The 22,117-nt window shown below is 43.2% G+C and overlaps 2 protein-coding genes and 1 non-coding gene across 3 annotated transcripts; 1 reads left to right on the forward strand and 2 right to left on the reverse strand.

The window, feature by feature from the left end:
- Window positions 1–2: 2 nt before the first annotated feature.
- LOC125591555 lies at window positions 3–7,006 on the reverse strand (the record flags this gene model as incomplete). The annotated part of the gene is made up of 9 exons (XM_048765955.1): window positions 6,692–7,006; window positions 6,496–6,605; window positions 6,181–6,409; window positions 6,087–6,093; window positions 5,743–5,973; window positions 5,446–5,668; window positions 5,042–5,099; window positions 2,533–3,862; window positions 3–2,452 (listed from the first exon to the last, which is right to left on the reverse strand). Coding segments are annotated over exons 1-9 (4,953 nt in total), but the record flags the coding sequence as incomplete, so codon positions are not given.
- A 4,206-nt stretch (window positions 7,007–11,212) lies between these two features.
- Window positions 11,213–11,761, reverse strand: LOC125591556 (calcium-transporting ATPase 1, endoplasmic reticulum-type-like; the record flags this gene model as incomplete). Its single annotated transcript, XM_048765956.1, has 2 exons — window positions 11,213–11,571; window positions 11,658–11,761. Coding segments are annotated over 2 exons (387 nt in total), but the record flags the coding sequence as incomplete, so codon positions are not given.
- Window positions 11,762–20,344: 8,583 nt separating this feature from the next.
- Window positions 20,345–20,451, forward strand: LOC125592184. Its single transcript, XR_007328031.1, has one exon. It is a non-coding gene; the product is annotated as a small nucleolar RNA R71 (small nucleolar RNA).
- The last annotated feature ends 1,666 nt before the right edge of the window (window positions 20,452–22,117 follow it).

Genomic DNA, 22,117 nt, shown 5'->3' on the forward strand with positions numbered 1-22,117 from the left:
TTCTGTGCTAACTGATCAGCTTTGTCCGTCTTCTTAATAGCTAGAAAATGGGCTGACTTGGTAAGTCTATCCACGATTACCCAGATGGCATTCTTTCCTCCTAAGGTGGTTGGCAACCCCGTCACAAAATCCATAGTTACCATGTCCCATTTCCACTCTGGCAATGGCAGGTTCTGCAATAACCCGCTAGGCACCTGATGCTCGGCCTTGACCATCTGACACGTCTGACACTGCGATATAAATGAAGCAACATCCCTCTTCATGCCAAGCCAATGATAATAACGCTTGAGATCCTTGTACATCTTGGTGTTTCCTGGATGAATAGAGAAACGCGAGTGGTGTGCCTGCTGCAAGATTTCCTTTTTTAACAACTCATCATTAGGCACACAAACCCGGTTCCGATACATGAACATCCCACTCGAAGCTGTATGATATCCAATACTCTCAATCTCGATCTGCTTACACAAAGCCTTATCAGCATCCTGAGCCTTACGCACTTTCCATAACAAATCTGCTTGCTCCACAGCCTCGAGGCCAACTGCCTCACCTTCCACGGTAGTGGCACACAATTTGAGACTAGCAAGTGTCCTAGTAAACTCTTGAACCTCCTTGGTTCCTGAAACATCGCTCCTGCGCCTGCTCAAGGCATCTGCTACTTGATTAGCTTTTCCCGGATGATAAGCAATATCCAGGTTGTAGTCTGCTAACAACTCGACCCACCTACGCTGCCTCAAATTCAAATCCGCCTGAGTGAAGATATATTTCAAACTCTTATGGTCCGTGAAGATCTTCACCTTCTCCCCATATAAATATGATCTCCAGATCTTCAGTGCAAATACAACTGCTGCTAACTCTAAATCATGCGTAGGATAGTTGACCTCGTGAGGCCTCAACTGACGTGATGCATATGCAATGACCTGACCTTCCTGCATCAATACACATCCTAAACCAGTGCCTGACGCATCAGTGTAAACCTCATATGGTATCCCTGGCCTCGGGAGTACCAAAACGGGCGCATGGGTCAGCTGTCGCTTTAACTCAGTGAAACTCCTCGAGCAATCGTCTGACCAATCAAACTTGACGTCTTTGCCCGTCAGCTTCGTCATTGGCTTTGCAATGCTAGCAAAACTCTTGACGTACTTCCTGTAGTACCCCGCCAAACCGAGAAAACTGCGGATCTCCGTAGCATTCTTTGGCGTCGGCCACTCTGAAATGGCGGTAATCTTCTCCTGATCTACGGCAACTCCTGCTTCTGAAATCACATGGCCCAAAAATCCAATCTTCCTCTGCCAAAAGCTACACTTACTCAGCTTGGCAAACAACTGGTGTTCCCGAAGCTTATCCAGCACAACCCTCAAATGCTCAGCATGCTCTTCTCTACTCCGAGAATAAACCAAAATGTCGTCGATGAAAACGATCACACACTTATCCAAGTGCTCCCGAAACACATCATTCATAAGCTTCATGAACGCTGCCGGTGCGTTCGTCAATCCAAATGGCATCACCACAAACTCATAATGCCCATAGCGTGTACGGAAGGCCGTCTTCCGCACATCTCCATCAGCTATCGCAATCTGGTGGTATCCCGATGCCAAGTCAATCTTAGAGAACCAAGAAGCTCCCTGCAACTGGTCCAACAACTCGTCAATACGCGGAAGCGGATACTTATTCTTGATGGTCACTTTGTTCAGACCTCTATAGTCGATACAAAGTCTGAAACTCCCATCTTTCTTTTTCACGAACAACACTGGTGCTCCCCACGGTGAAGTACTCGGCCTGATAAATCCCTTATCTGATAACTCTTCCAACTGTTTCTTCAATTCCGCCATCTCAGCTGGTGCAAGGCGGTATGGGGCTCGTGAAACTGGTGTTGCTCCTGGCTCCACCTCGATCGCAAGAACGTCTGCTCTAGCTGGTGGCGGCCCTTTTAAAGCCTCAAAAACGTCTTCGTACTCGAAAACCACTGGAATGTCATGCAGCTCCTGCTGACCATCCTCCTTAACCATCGAAATGGTCGCCAAAAATCCTTCTGCTCCTCTCTCCAGTAGCTCATCTGCGCGCAACATGGAGACAATGGAAATTCCATGGTGCGTCTTAATCCCCTGGAATATGATCTTCCCTTCTGCTCTGGGGATATGGACTCTCGCTCTCGGACAATCCAGTACTACTTGATGTCGTGACAACCAATCCATTCCAAGTATAACATCGTAGCAGCTCATCTCCAGTTCCGTCAAATCTCCGAGCAACTCAACTCCTCCAAGAATAACTGGTACATTGCGATGGACGCCGACTGCTCCCAATCTCTCCGTGCCGGCAGTCTGAATCTTCTTAGCCTTCGGTTCGAATACACCCCGAAAAGGCCAAGACTGGGCTAAGCGTGGACTCACAAAACTATGAGAGGCTCCCGTGTCGAATAAGGTGTGAGCTGACTTTCCTCCAACCAAAACCGATCCTACACAAGATTTTGCTAACTACACATGGCATCCACAAACCAAATTACTCAAACACAACAAGTATGAAAAAGTCACATACCCGCTATCGGCTCAGCTCCCTGGGGATCTCCAACTGCAAAGACACGTGGAGCGATGGCTAGACGCTTCGGTGGTGGTGGAAGTGCCGCATTGCCTCTCCTCGGACAATCTCTGTAGATGTGACCCGGCTGGTTGCAGCCGTAACAGTTCCTCGTTGCCACTGCTGGTGCTACTGCTGCTGCTGGTGTTGCAACCTGAGTTCGTGGTGGCTTCCTACAGTTCTTCGCAAGATGCCCAAACTGATCGCAATTATAGCACTGGAAACATTCCCCAAAATGGTGGCGACGACAACGCCCACAACGGGGTGCTCCAGTCTGCTCCCAAGGCCTCTTCTGCGACCCCGAAGCCCCTCCTGCCTTAGGCTGAACTGCTTTGGAGAACTTCTGCTCCTCACCCATACATTTCTCCTGCACAGCCGCCTTCTCTACCAGATCCTCCAAACTGGTGTAGGTAACCACACTGCACCTACCACGAAGCTCTACTCGCATCCCATCTAAGAACCTCCTGATCAGATCCTCCTCATCTATGTTGTTACCCACAAATCTGCGGAGCTGGTTAAACTCCCGCTCATACTCCCTGACAGACTTTGCACCCTGTCTCAAATGCTCGAAATCATTCTTCTTCTCATGCAAAGCTTCCCTCGGAAAATACTTCTTGTTGAACGCGTAAAGAAAATCATCATATGTCAGCTCGCCACGGTGCATCAATCTCACTCCATCCCACCAGATTGATGCATCTCCGCGCAAATACAACTCAGCGATGTTTAGCTTGAGCCTTGGTGGGCACGAGATGGTCTTCAAACACTTATCCAAATTGTGCTTCCAATCGTGAGCAACTGTAGGTTCCGTCGTTCCAGTGAAATGCTCCAAGCTCACATACTTCATCTGTCCCAACACCCTGATAAATGTCTCATCAACCTCGGGCACCTGAACTGGGAAAGCAGGTGGCGGCGGTGGAACCTGAAAAACTCCTGGAACCGGCTGAACAGGAACCTGAGGGTACTGCTGGACTGGAGCCGGCTGATGTGGAACCTGATGATAATGCTGAACCTGAACTGGTGGAGCCTGCTGCATGCGAATCTGCGGACCCTGCTGTACTGCAGCCATCTGTCTGGCAACCTCCTGAGCAGCTATTCGGGCAGCCTCCTGGGCAGCTTGCTGGACTGTCTCCTGTGCAGCCTGCCTAGCCGCATCCTGAACCATCTGTCTCAAAGCATCCTGATCAATAGGCGGAGCCGCCTGCTGCGGAACTGCGGGTTGGACATGCTCATCCTCAGCCTCTCTAGCAACTCTGGCAGTCTGAGTACGAACAACTCTCTTCCTGGGCGCCATCTGAAAGAAAAGCGAAAAAGTTAACTTATGCCGATCTGTGGATACCAACATTTAAGAAGGAGTGATACCGAACGGAAAGGTGCTATTTATTTTTATTTTCAAAGTTCCCAGATCCCTGAAAATATTTTGAAATCGTTTAAAACCGTCAAAACCGAATAAAACCAGGTCTCCAAAAATCGCCATCCCGGGTCGGAGCCGGGACGGAACCCGCTCTGATACCAAAATGTGACACCCGTCACTTTCGAAATAGTAAAAATACTTCGATAAATACAAATATCTTAAATATCCATATATAAATATTTGAAAGTCCACATCCACGCATGAATTCCATAATATAAAATAAAATCCGAAACATAAGGTACGACATAAACCGAGAATCCAAAATACGAAATACCATAACGATAAAAGTCCAAAGGCCTAGAGGCCCGATAACGATAAAATCGATAAAACGATAGAAGCCCAAAAGCCCAATAGCACCGGTCCGAAAAATCACTCCTGCTCATCGGTCTCACCTGAAAGGGGGAAATAAGGAGGGGTGAGCGACAGGGGAATCGCCCAGTGAGGTATGGGATGCTAAACCGCAAACCACTGACTCAGTTCATAGCACTACAACTATGTAGGCCTAGCTCTAGCACGAGACAATCACGGTGCCTATTACACCACACAGAACAATCACATATGTCTAGTGGACTAGACATGATACAACCAATGCGATAATAGCATATCACATTTCCTCATAAGGATATAAATATATATAACTCTACAGGCGTCGCTAGCACAGTAGTCCACACTGCACCCCGCAAATCTCTAAGGCGTCGTAAGTACAAACGTCTCTGTACCCCCGCAAATCTCCACAAACATGGCAGCCAGTGCAAACGTCTCTGCACCCCGCAAAACTCCTCAAACATAGGCAGCCAGTGCAAACGTCTCTGCACCCCGCAAATCTCCAAAACATGGACTCGCATATATATACATATATATAACAATTCTTAACATCAATCATTTCAATCAACCGTTGAATCCTCTATTATCCTATTTCCGGTTTAACAATCAATAATAATAATAAACAAGCAAGACTCTCAAACAGACTCGATTCACAGAGACGGATCATGTTTCGAAACTAAACTTTCCATAACGGTAGTACTAAACTAGCTCGGGATTTAACGGAGTAGCCCTCACCTTAGCAATGAAGAGAAGTGGTATATATGAACTCCAGCTGCTCAAATGGACTCCAAATCTGAAATCAGATCGAAATTTCGAGTCAGAACGCCTTTCGAACGGTTTAAAACGGGTATTTACGGAAAAGTCAACCCGCTGGTCAAAGATTAATTATTTAATTAATTAATTAATTAATTAATTAATTAATTAATTAATTAATCCGGTTTATCCTAACCGATTTTCAATTGATTTTAACCGACCGGTTTATCCTAACCGAATCGAAATCGATTTAAACCGGTCAAACCACCGGTTGACCGAGTCAACCGAGTTGACTCACCGGGTCGACTCGGCCGAGTTAGCGAGTCGCCGGCGAGTCACCGGTGTCGGTCACCGGCGGCGACGGCGGAGATCCGGCGGTGGCTTACCGGAAAGTTGGCCGGCGGCGACGGCGGAGAACGGTGGTCCGGCGGCGGCGCTGCGGCGGAGGACGGTGGTCCGACGGCGGCGCGTGGAACTCACGCACGCGCAGAGGCGAATCTTCGGGGGGCGCGTACGGCTTCGTCCAGGCTCCGATCGCGACGCGGTTGGTGTCTACGGCTTCGTCTTGACGAGAGGAACACGATGATGGCCTTGGATGCACGAGATTCACTACGGTTAGAAAGTTATGATCGATTTACTAAAACGACCGAAACATAACTCAAAACATGGCGGTTTCCGGTTACCTCGAGCTGCGGTTGATGGTGATGACGAGCTTGATGACGTCCTGGCGTGCGGTGGCTCCGGCGAGGACTCTTGGTGAGCTTCTTCCTTCCCTCTCTCTCTCTCTCTCTCTCTCTCTCTCTCTCTCTCTCTCTCTCTCTCTCTCTCTCTCTCTCTCTTTAAAGAAAAATGACTTGACCCTTGGGCAAAGCCTAGGGTTGGGGTCATTACAAGCACTGCCCCCAATGTGCTAGCTGTGAGTAGCTCACAAGGCTGTGACCGTCTTGGCTCAAGTCTATGCCCATGAAGCTACTGTGTGTGTACCATATGATGAATACTCCCACAGTTTCAACTCCCACATACATACCAATCACCTGTTTGATAAGTTAACATATTAAAAGTTAGAATCAAGAAATAATCCTCAGAAGATGAACAAGTGAGAGAAAAAGGTCATTGTATACCATATAACAGAAGAGGATCCAGGGAGTGATTAGCGAGTCATCGCTTCTGCAAGGAGGCTTCTTCATAATATCCTTTTCAGGGGGATTGAATCCAAGAATTGTAGCTGGAGGACCGTCTGTTACGAGATTCACCCACAGAAGCTGAACTGGGATCATGCCTTCTGGGATTCCAAGAGCAGCTGTCAAGAATATCGATGCAACCTCACCAATGTTGGAAGAGATCATGTACCTTTCATTCATCATAGTCAGATTAATAGGATCAATATATTTTTATATACCTCAAGCCACCAATATGAGTAACAATAGAAGAATCGCCTGATGAAAGCCTTCATGTTGTTATAGATGGATGTGCCTTCACCAACAGCTGCAACGATTGTGCTGAAATTATCATCTGCTAGCACCATGTCAGAAGCCTCCTTTGCTACCTGCGAACATAACCCCAGAGCTTTAGAAAGCTAATAGAGACATAATCATCCCGTTTTTGCAGGTGAGAGAGAAGAGAGAGGAATACATCTGTGCCGGCAATGCCCATAGCAACTCCTATATCAGCCAACTCCAGTGCAGGAGCATCATTGATTCCATCTCCAGTCATGGCAACCACTTCTCCATCTTCTTTGAGTAACCTAACAATCTCTTGTTTGTGCTTTGGTTCAGCCCTCGAGAACAAGAGCCCTCCAGTTTGTCTTAGATGATTCTTCTGATCTTGAACATCCATAAACTCTTTTCCAGTCAAGCTTCTTGAAGAGATATCCTCATTTTCTTTGAATACTCCAATTTCACGGCAGATTGCTTCAGCAGTGCTCTTGTTGTCTCCGGTAATGACCATGACTCGGATACCTGATGTTCTGCAGTCTATGATGCGCCCAAAGGAACGATCACTTTGACCGGTAAGGAAAGATATGGACTCGATCCGTGAGGAAGGAGAACTGATGGAATGAACGGTGACACAAAGGGTTGCGGATGGCCCAATGATACTACCAGAGTGCTTGATTGTCGCCTGATATGACTCACAGGTCTGACAAGGAAGCAAACTCGATCTGTTGCCGGATATGACGCACCGGTGCAACAAGAAAGAGGCGTTAACTTGGAGCTAACCACACCAAGAAAACTTAAGAAATGTTCAACGAAGAACAGAGAGAATAAACTCATAAAAAGGAGGAAAAAATATGTTTTATTTCGTGGCTTATGAGCCATATATATAGGATTTGTAGTCAAAGAAAGCCATAAACAATTATGGGAAATACAAACCTAGGAAAAGACAACATTGACTAGAAAATAATAAAGGGAGTCAAAGTTGGTGAAATTGATGAAGACTGGGCAAAGTGACTTCTCCTTCTGTCCAGGTTCATTCTGGTCGTGCTGGTACTTGGTGTAAGGATCAGGACGTGATCACGATGATCCACACGGCCTGTCGGGTGATTAACACGAACGGACTGAACTATCGGATGATCTGCTGAACCAAGTTGTTTACTATTGTGAAACAAGTCCTTTGACAGCTCAAGTATCCATGTCTTAGTGAAATATGAAAGATAAAAATCCATCATAGGGTCGGACACTGAAGCAAGAACTTCAGTACAGCCTTCGGGACACGCGGGACACACCAAAAGAGCCATAAAGGAAAATCTGTGAACATCTTTGGATTCTTCTCGTTCCAAGTGGATTCTGATTTGACGATCAGTCTTAGAATGTTGAAATGGTTGGGAAAGAAGTGATGTGGGTCGATCATTCTATCTCTAGGTCGTGGTTCAAGACTGAGCTCCATTACGGGCGTATGTGGGTCGATGCAGTGGACAGCACGTGCGGTACGGTCGGGGTGATCGGATGGGACGGGATGGGACGGTATGGACGGTCTGATCAGCACGATCCATTGGGAAATTATGATCAGCATGGACGGAATGATCAGATGGACTATCACATGCAGCAAGACTGGCATGATCCGACATGAAAACGTCGGTTTGGTCGAGCTGGTTGACAAGAACGCCACCTTGGGCCGTATCCATGATCCGAGCCGGTCGATGCTCGATCTGGGTCACATCATACTCTCCCTCTTCAAAAGGATTTGTCCTCAATCCATTGTACCTATATCAAAAGGAAAGAAATTAGATACAAAAGAATTAAAACTCAAGGGAAATTCAATGAATGAAATGATTGGACAGAAACATCCTTGGAGTTTTGAAGTCGTTTTCATCAAGTAATTCCAAGTCCTTTGGCGTCCATCATTGCTTGCTCTCCTTGGGAAATGATCATGTTTATCCTGTTCATTCAAAACAACTAGAGAAACCACATCAAATCTGATAAAGAAATAATCAAAGGGTTTCTCTATCCTTAAGACATCAAAAACATGATCCAAACTCTTAGGATAATCTTCAAGCACGTGGGCAAGCATTAAGCAAGTAAACTGATCACCAAAAATTGGTTTATCAATTTTAAAATTAGGCCAAGCTGTGAAACGGTTAGGGAAAGAAAGTGACAATGCCAAATCTGAAAAATTATCATCATGAACGAAATCAAATTGATTCTTTGGCCTAAGTAATTTTGGTTCATACATTTTTCTACACCAAATCTTTTTCAAAGCACAGCTTAAGTAAAACAATTCATGAAAAAGTTTAAGCAATACGTTTTTCAACCAAGTAAAGATGTGTTTTCTTTTGGAAATTCTCGGATTCAAAACGTTTTCATGATGAGCAGAGACAATCACAACCCATCATCCTGATCAATAGGCGGAGCCGCCTGCTGCGGAACTGCGGGTTGGACATGCTCATCCTCAGCCTCTCTAGCAACTCTGGCAGTCTGAGTACGAACAACTCTCTTCCTGGGCGCCATCTGAAAGAAAAGCGAAAAAGTTAACTTATGCCGATCTGTGGATACCAACATTTAAGAAGGAGTGATACCGAACGGAAAGGTGCTATTTATTTTTATTTTCAAAGTTCCCAGATCCCTGAAAATATTTTGAAATCGTTTAAAACCGTCAAAACCGAATAAAACCAGGTCTCCAAAATCGCCATCCCGGGTCGGAGCCGGGACGGAACCCGCTCTGATACCAAAATGTGACACCCGTCACTTTCGAAATAGTAAAAATACTTCGATAAATACAAATATCTTAAATATCCATATATAAATATTTGAAAGTCCACATCCACGCATGAATTCCATAATATAAAATAAAATCCGAAACATAAGGTACGACATAAACCGAGAATCCAAAATACGAAATACCATAACGATAAAAGTCCAAAGGCCTAGAGGCCCGATAACGATAAAATCGATAAAACGATAGAAGCCCAAAAGCCCAATAGCACCGGTCCGAAAAATCACTCCTGCTCATCGGTCTCACCTGAAAGGGGGAAATAAGGAGGGGTGAGCGACAGGGGAATCGCCCAGTGAGGTATGGGATGCTAAACCGCAAACCACTGACTCAGTTCATAGCACTACAACTATGTAGGCCTAGCTCTAGCACGAGACAATCACGGTGCCTATTACACCACACAGAACAATCACATATGTCTAGTGGACTAGACATGATACAACCAATGCGATAATAGCATATCACATTTCCTCATAAGGATATAAATATATATAACTCTACAGGCGTCGCTAGCACAGTAGTCCACACTGCACCCCGCAAATCTCTAAGGCGTCGTAAGTACAAACGTCTCTGTACCCCCGCAAATCTCCACAAACATGGCAGCCAGTGCAAACGTCTCTGCACCCCGCAAAACTCCTCAAACATAGGCAGCCAGTGCAAACGTCTCTGCACCCCGCAAATCTCCAAAACATGGACTCGCATATATATACATATATATAACAATTCTTAACATCAATCATTTCAATCAACCGTTGAATCCTCTATTATCCTATTTCCGGTTTAACAATCAATAATAATAATAAACAAGCAAGACTCTCAAACAGACTCGATTCACAGAGACGGATCATGTTTCGAAACTAAACTTTCCATAACGGTAGTACTAAACTAGCTCGGGATTTAACGGAGTAGCCCTCACCTTAGCAATGAAGAGAAGTGGTATATATGAACTCCAGCTGCTCAAATGGACTCCAAATCTGAAATCAGATCGAAATTTCGAGTCAGAACGCCTTTCGAACGGTTTAAAACGGGTATTTACGGAAAAGTCAACCCGCTGGTCAAAGATTAATTATTTAATTAATTAATTAATTAATTAATTAATTAATTAATTAATTAATCCGGTTTATCCTAACCGATTTTCAATTGATTTAACCGACCGGTTTATCCTAACCGAATCGAAATCGATTTAAACCGGTCAAACCACCGGTTGACCGAGTCAACCGAGTTGACTCACCGGGTCGACTCGGCCGAGTTAGCGAGTCGCCGGCGAGTCACCGGTGTCGGTCACCGGCGGCGACGGCGGAGATCCGGCGGTGGCTTACCGGAAAGTTGGCCGGCGGCGACGGCGGAGAACGGTGGTCCGGCGGCGGCGCTGCGGCGGAGGACGGTGGTCCGACGGCGGCGCGTGGAACTCACGCGCGCGCAGAGGCGAATCTTCGGGGGGCGCGTACGGCTTCGTCCAGGCTCCGATCGCGACGCGGTTGGTGTCTACGGCTTCGTCTTGACGAGAGGAACACGATGATGGCCTTGGATGCACGAGATTCACTACGGTTAGAAAGTTATGATCGATTTACTAAAACGACCGAAACATAACTCAAAACATGGCGGTTTCCGGTTACCTCGAGCTGCGGTTGATGGTGATGACGAGCTTGATGACGTCCTGGCGTGCGGTGGCTCCGGCGAGGACTCTTGGTGAGCTTCTTCCTTCCCTCTCTCTCTCTCTCTCTCTCTCTCTCTCTCTCTCTCTCTCTCTCTCTCTCTCTCTCTCTCTCTCTCTCTCTCTCTCTCTCTCTCTCTCTTTAAAGAAAAATGACTTGACCCTTGGGCAAAGCCTAGGGTTGGGTCATTACAAGCACTGCCCCCAATGTGCTAGCTGTGAGTAGCTCACAAGGCTGTGACCGTCTTGGCTCAAGTCTATGCCCATGAAGCTACTGTGTGTGTACCATATGATGAATACTCCCACAGTTTCAACTCCCACATACATACCAATCACCTGTTTGATAAGTTAACATATTAAAAGTTAGAATCAAGAAATAATCCTCAGAAGATGAACAAGTGAGAGAAAAAGGTCATTGTATACCATATAACAGAAGAGGATCCAGGGAGTGATTAGCGAGTCATCGCTTCTGCAAGGAGGCTTCTTCATAATATCCTTTTCAGGGGGATTGAATCCAAGAATTGTAGCTGGAGGACCGTCTGTTACGAGATTCACCCACAGAAGCTGAACTGGGATCATGCCTTCTGGGATTCCAAGAGCAGCTGTCAAGAATATCGATGCAACCTCACCAATGTTGGAAGAGATCATGTACCTTTCATTCATCATAGTCAGATTAATAGGATCAATATATTTTTATATACCTCAAGCCACCAATATGAGTAACAATAGAAGAATCGCCTGATGAAAGCCTTCATGTTGTTATAGATGGATGTGCCTTCACCAACAGCTGCAACGATTGTGCTGAAATTATCATCTGCTAGCACCATGTCAGAAGCCTCCTTTGCTACCTGCGAACATAACCCCAGAGCTTTAGAAAGCTAATAGAGACATAATCATCCCGTTTTTGCAGGTGAGAGAGAAGAGAGAGGAATACATCTGTGCCGGCAATGCCCATAGCAACTCCTATATCAGCCAACTCCAGTGCAGGAGCATCATTGATTCCATCTCCAGTCATGGCAACCACTTCTCCATCTTCTTTGAGTAACCTAACAATCTCTTGTTTGTGCTTTGGTTCAGCCCTCGAGAACAAGAGCCCTCCAGTTTGTCTTAGATGATTCTTCTGATCTTGAACATCCATAAACTCTTTTCCAGTCAAGCTTCTTGAAGAGATATCCTCATTTTCTTTGAATACTCCAATTTCACGGCAGATTGCTTCAGCAGTGCTCTTGTTGTCTCCGGTAATGACCATGACTCGGATACCTGATGTTCTGCAGTCTATGATGCGCCCAAAGGAACGATCACTTTGACCGGTAAGGAAAGATATGGACTCGATCCGTGAGGAAGGAGAACTGATGGAATGAACGGTGACACAAAGGGTTGCGGATGGCCCAATGATACTACCAGAGTGCTTGATTGTCGCCTGATATGACTCACAGGTCTGACAAGGAAGCAAACTCGATCTGTTGCCGGATATGACGCACCGGTGCAACAAGAAAGAGGCGTTAACTTGGAGCTAACCACACCAAGAAAACTTAAGAAATGTTCAACGAAGAACAGAGAGAATAAACTCATAAAAAGGAGGAAAAAATATGTTTTATTTCGTGGCTTATGAGCCATATATATAGGATTTGTAGTCAAAGAAAGCCATAAACAATTATGGGAAATACAAACCTAGGAAAAGACAACATTGACTAGAAAATAATAAAGGGAGTCAAAGTTGGTGAAATTGATGAAGACTGGGCAAAGTGACTTCTCCTTCTGTCCAGGTTCATTCTGGTCGTGCTGGTACTTGGTGTAAGGATCAGGACGTGATCACGATGATCCACACGGCCTGTCGGGTGATTAACACGAACGGACTGAACTATCGGATGATCTGCTGAACCAAGTTGTTTACTATTGTGAAACAAGTCCTTTGACAGCTCAAGTATCCATGTCTTAGTGAAATATGAAAGATAAAAATCCATCATAGGGTCGGACACTGAAGCAAGAACTTCAGTACAGCCTTCGGGACACGCGGGACACACCAAAAGAGCCATAAAGGAAAATCTGTGAACATCTTTGGATTCTTCTCGTTCCAAGTGGATTCTGATTTGACGATCAGTCTTAGAATGTTGAAATGGTTGGGAAAGAAGTGATGTGGGTCGATCATTCTATCTCTAGGTCGTGGTTCAAGACTGAGCTCCATTACGGGCGTATGTGGGTCGATGCAGTGGACAGCACGTGCGGTACGGTCGGGGTGATCGGATGGGACGGGATGGGACGGTATGGACGGTCTGATCAGCACGATCCATTGGGAAATTATGATCAGCATGGACGGAATGATCAGATGGACTATCACATGCAGCAAGACTGGCATGATCCGACATGAAAACGTCGGTTTGGTCGAGCTGGTTGACAAGAACGCCACCTTGGGCCGTATCCATGATCCGAGCCGGTCGATGCTCGATCTGGGTCACATCATACTCTCCCTCTTCAAAAGGATTTGTCCTCAATCCATTGTACCTATATCAAAAGGAAAGAAATTAGATACAAAAGAATTAAAACTCAAGGGAAATTCAATGAATGAAATGATTGGACAGAAACATCCTTGGAGTTTTGAAGTCGTTTTCATCAAGTAATTCCAAGTCCTTTGGCGTCCATCATTGCTTGCTCTCCTTGGGAAATGATCATGTTTATCCTGTTCATTCAAAACAACTAGAGAAACCACATCAAATCTGATAAAGAAATAATCAAAGGGTTTCTCTATCCTTAAGACATCAAAAACATGATCCAAACTCTTAGGATAATCTTCAAGCACGTGGGCAAGCATTAAGCAAGTAAACTGATCACCAAAAATTGGTTTATCAATTTTAAAATTAGGCCAAGCTGTGAAACGGTTAGGGAAAGAAAGTGACAATGCCAAATCTGAAAAATTATCATCATGAACGAAATCAAATTGATTCTTTGGCCTAAGTAATTTTGGTTCATACATTTTTCTACACCAAATCTTTTTCAAAGCACAGCTTAAGTAAAACAATTCATGAAAAAGTTTAAGCAATACGTTTTTCAACCAAGTAAAGATGTGTTTTCTTTTGGAAATTCTCGGATTCAAAACGTTTTCATGATGAGCAGAGACAATCACAACCCATCATCCTTACAGTACTTTTGGTTTGGACAGGAGGTTGACTGAGGCAACACCTTTGGTTCATGGAGGATCAGTTTTGGCTCAGGCCGCTTCTTTCTTGGGCCTGAATCTCCTTTAGAAGTCTGGTACTCGCGGATAGACGGGCTGGATAACCTCCGGTTTGAAAATTCATAACTCCTTCCTCTATGAATATTTTCAAGTGATTCCAAGCCTCAGTGAAACCTTGGTGAGTTGGATTTCCAGGGAAATTGGATTCATGATAAAAGACCTTCTGAATGTTGAGATATCCATTTTGGACTGAACCCCTGTCGCTGGCATCTCCAAGGTAGCCGGTTTGGACCACAAAGCTTCTCCAAATCTCAGGCTGTTGGGCACGATCAATGCGTTCATTTCTCAGAAGCTGAACCTCTCTTTCCTGGGTACTCAAAACAAACACTAAAAGACTAGGATCAAATGTGCAAGACAAATACTTGTTCAAATCAAAAATCAAGATGTCTTCTCCAAGAACAAGTAGCACACATTTCAGCTTGTCAAGATGCACATCAAAGTAGACATTACAAACCAGAATTTTATCAAGATATGCAACAATAGTATTCATTTACAAGACGTGCATTTCCTGCTCAACATCTGAACACACAAGCTTAAGTTCAGATTGAGAATCAACTATTAAAGACTCAAGATGTTTTTCAAAGAAAGTGTTGTAAACCGCAATATCATCCAGGCTCAAATCAACACAATTATCAAGAATTGATCTCAGAAAATGCCCTGTTTTATCAGTTTCAGAACACAAGAGATCAGGCTGCAAAACAGAATCACAAAAATCAAGATCACAAAAATCAGTTTCAGTTTCAAGTGATTTCTGTTTCAGCATCTTTTTAATCAAGAAATCATCCAATGCACAAGAGGATGGAAACAAATCATCAGTGATCAGTGCATGTTTAGAAGAACTCAGATCAAAGCCATTCTCTTTAAAAACAAACGAATCAAAAGATTTTTTAGCACAAAAATCAGTTTGTTTCAAATCAAGCTCAAGAGATTTTTCAAAACGATCAAAGTCTTTGCTATGCTTTAAGAACTGATCAAAACTCAAGATTATTCCAGAATTGATGCCATTGTCTTTTTGAAAACGTGGTTGATCAAGAAGTTCACCAGGTTTAAAGATTTTAAAAGAATTAATCATGCTTTCAAAAACAGATTTTGAAACACAAAAATCTTTCACCTTTTCAAGACCAAAACGAATCACATCAAGAGAACTGATCTTAACAAACATATCAGGCTGAGAATTAAGAAAATCAGATTGCTCACAGTGCTCTTGAAGTTCAAAAGACAAAGGGGCAGGAGTTGTGCCGGGATCAAAGCAAAGATGGCTCTCCATAGCGATGGATGTGATGTTTGTTGCTCCTTCATCAAAGACTGGACCAGGTTCGTCCTCCTCATCAAAGATATGATCTAGATCTTCATAAAAAGATATCCTAGTGGCAGGACGTGGTCCTTGATGTGGTAAATATAGTGGCTCTTCCTCAAAAACCTGTGGAGACAAAACAAGACTACTCGGATGCTCCGGTTGCAAAATGGTTAGTTCTACAATAGCCTATTTAATATCAGTTAGAAACTCAGGTTCAAGAGAAGGAAGATCATATTTATTCTCACAAGTCATCAAGCTTTCAATTGGCACTTCATCAGATTCATCAAAGATGGGTAAAGAATCCGAAAAATCATTAAACTCTTCAACATGGGATTCAGATTTACCTTTAGGTTTTTCACTGGTGAATAATGATGTCTCAGCTACAGGTGCACGTGTGGATGTGCTCTTCTTATGGCTCTTGCTGATGTCTTTGAGGGCTTTCATCATTCCCTTCTCAAAGTTGTCACAGATTTCTTGGACATCAAACTGAAGTAATCGCCTTTTTGGATCAGCCACATCTCTAGTTGTTTTGCTCCTTATGTCTGGCCTTTCCTGCACACTAACAAAATCATCAAAATTATTCAAAGAATATTTAAATGGAGATTGAGAGATAATTTGTCATGGGGATTTCTCCTTGCTACTTCTCCTTTTAAGATCGATCATCTTATCCTGAAAAATCTCAACACAAAAGGTTAACATATAACAAATCCTCACTCTCAAGTGTTTAGATCTCACCCACTCAAGTGTTTCCCTCAGATTTAGGTGATCACACACGAGCTTCTTCTCAAGGTTCTAAGAGAACAGATCAAGGATTCCCAATGGGTAGATCCAAGCAAACAATGGTTTTTTTTTTTGTAAAGAGAGAAAGATAAGAGATTTAGCTTTTGGAATCCGCTTTAACCACCTCTAAAGCTAGATTTCTCCTCAGCCAGCAGGCTTACTCTTCCACCACCAATCCACAATCGAAAACTTTTGATTTTTTTTTTTTATATTTGGATCTTTTTTATATATATATATGGATGGTAAAGAGGGGCCCGGATTCAAGAAAGATAGAAGGAGAATTTTGTGAAGAAAATGGTAGATGAGAAAGATGGAATGAAAATAGATACCGGAAGAGTGGCTCTGATACCACTTGATGCGCCCTAAGGAACGATCACTCGACCGGTAAGGAAAAATATGGACTCGATCCGTGAGGAAGGAGAACTGATGGAATGAACGGTGACACAAAGGGTTGCGGATGGCCCAATGATACTACCAGGGTGCTTGATTATCGCTTGATATGACTCACAGATCCGACAATGAAGCAAACTCGATCTGTTGCCGGATGTGACACACCGGTCCAACAAGAAAGAGGCGTTAACTTGGAGCTAACCACACCAATAAAACTTAAGAAATGTTCAACGAAGAACAGAGAGAATAAACTCATAAAAAGGGGAAAACAATCTGTTTTATTTCGTGGATTATGAGCCATATATATAGGATTTGTAGTCAAAGAAAGCCATAAACAATTATGGGAAATACAAACCTAGGAAAAGACAACATTGACTAGAAAATAATAAAGGGAGTCAAAGTTGGTGAAATTGATGAAGACTGGTCAAAGTGACTTCTCCTTCTGTCCAGGTTCATTCTGGTCGTGCTGGTACTTGGTGCAAGGATCAGGACGTGATCAGGATGATCCACACGGCCTGTCGGGTGATTAACACGAACGGACTGAACTATCGGATGATCTGCTGAACCAAGTTGTGTACTGTTGTGAAACAAGTCCTTGGACAGCTCAAGTATCCACGCCTCAGTGAAATATGAAAGAAAAAAATCCATCATAGGGCCGGACACTGAAGCAAGAACTTCAGTACAACCTTCGGGACACGCGGGACGCACCAAAAGGGCCATAAGGGAAAATCTGTGAAAATCTTTGGATTCTTCTCGTTCCAAGTGGATTCTGACTTGACGGGCAGTCTTAGAATGTTGAAACGGTTGGATAAGAAGTGATGTGGGTCGATCAATTCCATCTCTAAGTCGTGGTTCAAGACTGAGCTCCATTATGGGCGTCTGTGGGTCGATGCAGTGGACAACACGTGCGGTACGGTCGGGGTGATCGGATGGGACGGTACGGACGGTCTGATCAGCACAATCCAATGGGAAATTATGATCAGCATGCACGGATTGATCAGATGGACTATCACATGCAGCAAGACTGGCATGATCCGACATGAAAACCTCGGTTTGGTCAAGCTGGTTGACAAGAACGCCACCTTGGACCGTATCCATGATCCGAGCCGATCGATGCTCGATCTGGGTCACATCAGTCTGCAATGGCTTGATGCACCTCTTTCCTTGGAGGATCCTTCACTCATTGAAAAGGTTCAGAAGTTAGATTGGACTCGGTAGAAGAATAATCACCAAATGACATTTAATAGTAAAGCAACTCACCTTTAAACCGACAAATCCAACAAATGTTAGATTGGACTCAATAGAAGAATAGTTAGATGGGTTGAGAAGTTGCTGATGAGGAGGATGGTCTTCGCTTCCATCATAAGTAGCAAAGTCTGATGGAACATCCGCGAACGCAAATACGAGACATCTTAATGCACTCATGGACATATCATGCATGCTTTGTAAAATAAGATGCCTTGAGTATTCGTCAAGTTCTTGTTTAGAACCATCAAGTAACTGAATATGTGTACTCCTTTCCAACACATTTTTTACCGCACCCTGTCAAATTTTCACAATCGGTCTCTTAGGTGCTGAAGGAAAGAGGAGATAAATGCTTTCGAACTAATAACATACATCCATACGAACCAAAGTACAAGCCAGATAATCATAGACAAAAAAAGTTATCCAAAAAAATTATGTTACATGAAGAAAAACAGACCTTGACCAGAGCAGTTTGTTTCCTGAGCTGGAATCCACCCATAACTCCCATTGACTTCCGGTCCCGGTCAAAATCAAGAGTGGCAATCCATAGCCGACAACAACCTTCAATAATGTTAAGAAAGGTAAAACGTAAGAGTTATTGCATCTGTAAAACTGTGGAAAACATAAGAAACAAGTATAACCAAGAATACATATGTAACACATCGCCATCAGCCAAAGTCGACGCTTTTGTCGATCCTTCCGGAAATTCCATTTTCTCAACCAAAACCTGCTCAAGGAAACAAACACCAACATAAAAATATAGCAGATTAACACCTGACACTTGTTGAAACGTGAGGAAAACAAACAGAAGAAAGAATAGAAAAGTGTAAGATAGTGATGTGCCTCAGTTCGTAGACTCGGGCCAGGATGATGCGACTATGGTTGAGATAGATGTTTCTTCAACAAAGGACAAACCAGGATGGATTAATGGCGAGCATACTGATCTAAAACCAGATGAAGTGAGAGTATATGAGCTAAGTGACACTACTTTGGAGCTGGATGAGCTAAGTGACATTACTTTGGAGCTGAGTGAGCTAAATGACACTGAAGATGGAGCTGGTTTAGCTGCTGGGCGAAATGAGCCTTTTTCAGCCCAAAGAAAAGCTCATAAAAAGTTCAATATGGGTTTGTTTCTTTCCTAATTCGACCAGCCCTTTCCTTAGTCCATTTCAAGTCCATTCTCATCAAGAATACCAAGAGTGAGTCAACAAATAATTCATGGTCGTGGCTTGCCAAGAGATCTTCAAAGACTAGTCAAAATTCAACTTCTCGGTTCTATAAAAGTCTTTAGTTTTAGTCTTTATTTGTGTTTTCTAAGTTTCTAGTTTTCCACAATTTATTTTATGTCTTTCTTTGACTCGTTGTAATATAAATATGTAATCACATCCAAGGAATAAGATAAGTTGTTTTTCCTCTTTTTGTGAGTTTATCTCATTTGTTCTTTGTAGAACATTTCTTGTTTCTTGTTGAGTTGTCTCCAAGTAAACATTCTCTATTTCGTTGGACTTGTGCGTCATATCAAGAAACGTGTAGAAACCCTTCTTTTGTTGGACTTGTGTGTCATATCAAGCAACAATTGAAGTCTGGTAGTATCAAGAGACTTTCTGCACCTCTTGTGTCACCATTCAATCCATCATTTCTCCCTTTTGGCGAGATCATATCCCTTAAGTCCGATTGAGTGATCCTTCCCGAATTTGGGGCGTATCAAGTGGTATCAGAGCCACTCTTCCGGTATCTCTTTTCATTCCATCTTTCTCATCTTCCATTTTCTAAATCTGTTCGTCTTCTTCTTTCTATCTCAAATCCGGGCCATATCTTTACCAGCCACTAGATAAAAAAAAAAAAAGAGAAAAGAGATCTATATAAAAAAAAAAGATAAAAAGAATCAAAAGTTCGATTAGTGGGTAGGTGGTGGGAGAGAAATCCTGCTGGCTGAAGAGAAATCCAGCTTTAGAGTGGTTAAAACGGATTTCAAAAAAATCAAAAATCTCTTATCTTTCTATCTTGAGAAAATTCCTTTGTTTGCTTGGATTTGCCCATTGGGATTCTTTGATTTGTTCCCTTAGAACATTGAGTAGAAACTTGTGTGTGATCACCTAAATCTGAGAGAAACACTTGAGTGGGTGAGAGTGTGAGGTTTTATTTCCTAACTTTTGTGTTGAGATTTTTAGGTTATGATGTCTGGTTTTCAAAGGAAAAGTAGCAAAGAGAAATCCCCACGACAAACTGTCCCTCAATCTCCATTTAAATATTCTTTGAATAATTTTGATGAGTTTGTTAGTGTGCAGGAACGGCTAGACATAAGGTGCAAGGATCATATCAAAACGACCAGATATGTGGCTGATCAAAAAAGGCGATTACTTCAGTTTGATGTCCAAGAAATCTGTGACAACTTTGAGAAGGGAATGATGAAAGCCCTCAAAGACATCATCAAGAGCCATAAGAAGAGCACATCCATTGGTATCGTGAAGCCTTGTCCCCTAGAGAGAATGAGGACACTCTCTGAGAGTATCATTGAACCGTTCCCAAGCTTCGTTGAAAGGTTCATTAGCGTGTTGCTTGAAGGAGGTGATCTTGTTCCTTAGGTTCATTATCATTGAACCGTTCCCAAGAAAGCTGCTCTAACCTGTTCCCAAGAAGTTAGGGAACCTGTAGGTAATGACTTAATCCATCGTGATACACTAAAATTGGGTTTTTGTCTACTGTCAAGTTAACAGTGTATTTGTAATATCTTTAGATTTAATTCCAGAGGACCAGTTCACACTTTATCTTATTGGGATCAAAATTTAGCTAAAACGAAGTGAGGGTTTTTAAAGAAGTAAAGAACGTAAAGAGCAATTAACAGGATTAGGTTGTTTTACGTTGATTTAAAAACGCTAGTCTAGGGTTTCTTCTCCAGGTTATGAAATCGCAAACCAAGCAATTATTCAAGTCCAGTTTATAACAAGTCTAAACTCGGATCACTCTGATTGAATCAACCCACTCTCGTGGTGTTGATTCCTTTGCAAATCGGTTTTGATGCCTAAACTCTCGTTTGGATCAAGACACGATGGCAAGCCTTAGAGGTCATGTCCGATATGTTCACAATGCACCCTAATATCTACTCTCGCTGACTAGGGATGCAAGGCTCATTCAAATCGTCTCAAGTTATCAATTAACGGCTAGCTAAATCGATTAACCCTAATTCATGCACTGAGTGATCGGTTCAATGCAAGCAATAAGAACATATATGAATGTAGACAATCTCAAGATGACTTATCTATGCTTAGCTCACGAATCCAAAATCCTAGAACCCTAAACTAACTCGGTGACTACTCATACATGACACAAGAACAGAGAAGCATGATTTCTGAATAATACTGCATATAATAGATCAAAGAAATCAGAGGGTTCAAGATAATCTTCTCTATGAGATAGATGAGGCCTTCTCCCTTACAAGTAGCAATCGCTAAAATCAAAGCTCTCTCAGGTCTTTTCTTGCGTAAAAACTAAGGTAGATCTAAAATAATAAATAGGAAACTATATATATAGGAGCTACAGGCGGCTAGAGGAAAGAAATATGAAATCTAGGGCAAATACCAAAATATTTGAAAACTTCCTTTTTTATCTCTGTCGCTGGAGCAGGCACTCAGGCTGCTCCGGTTGGTTGTTCCGCGCGAAAGACTCCAAATCATAATTTTCTCTCTTCGTTTTCTCTAGATGGTCCATTTCCCATCCAATGCAACTCTAGACCTTTTATGACTTGAAAGGGACTAAAAAGACTCGATAAATCCTTGAAAACTATTAGTTAGACATACGTATAATGTGTCAAAAACACAATATATCAGGGTGCATCGGACTTTGTCCAAGCTGTGTCTGCGGGTGAAGGAGGTGTTAAGTTCATTATTTGCCCTTGCACAGACTGTCGGAATGTAGATCGGCATTCAGCTACTGATATAGTTGATCATCTGGTTAGAAGGGGAATGGATGAGGTGTACAAGCAGCGTAAGGACTGGTATCATCATGGAGAAGTATCCTCGGTGGCTGAAGGCGAGATGAAAGAGAAGCAGTGGAATGAAGAGATTGTTGGGTTGTACAGAGCTGCTGAGAAGTTAGATGAAGAGTTAGCTACTGAACGTGACTTCTGTGAGATGGCAGAGGGAGAAGACATGAAAGAAGATGAGTTCTTGGCTAAGATTGCAGATGCTGAAACCCCCATTATATCCAAGATGTACAAACCATAGCATATCAGCCATCGTGTCATTGTTTAGACTG

The sequence above is a fragment of the Brassica napus genome, chromosome C8 (genome assembly GCF_020379485.1).
Source record: "Brassica napus cultivar Da-Ae chromosome C8, Da-Ae, whole genome shotgun sequence".
NCBI lineage: Eukaryota > Viridiplantae > Streptophyta > Magnoliopsida > Brassicales > Brassicaceae > Brassica > Brassica napus.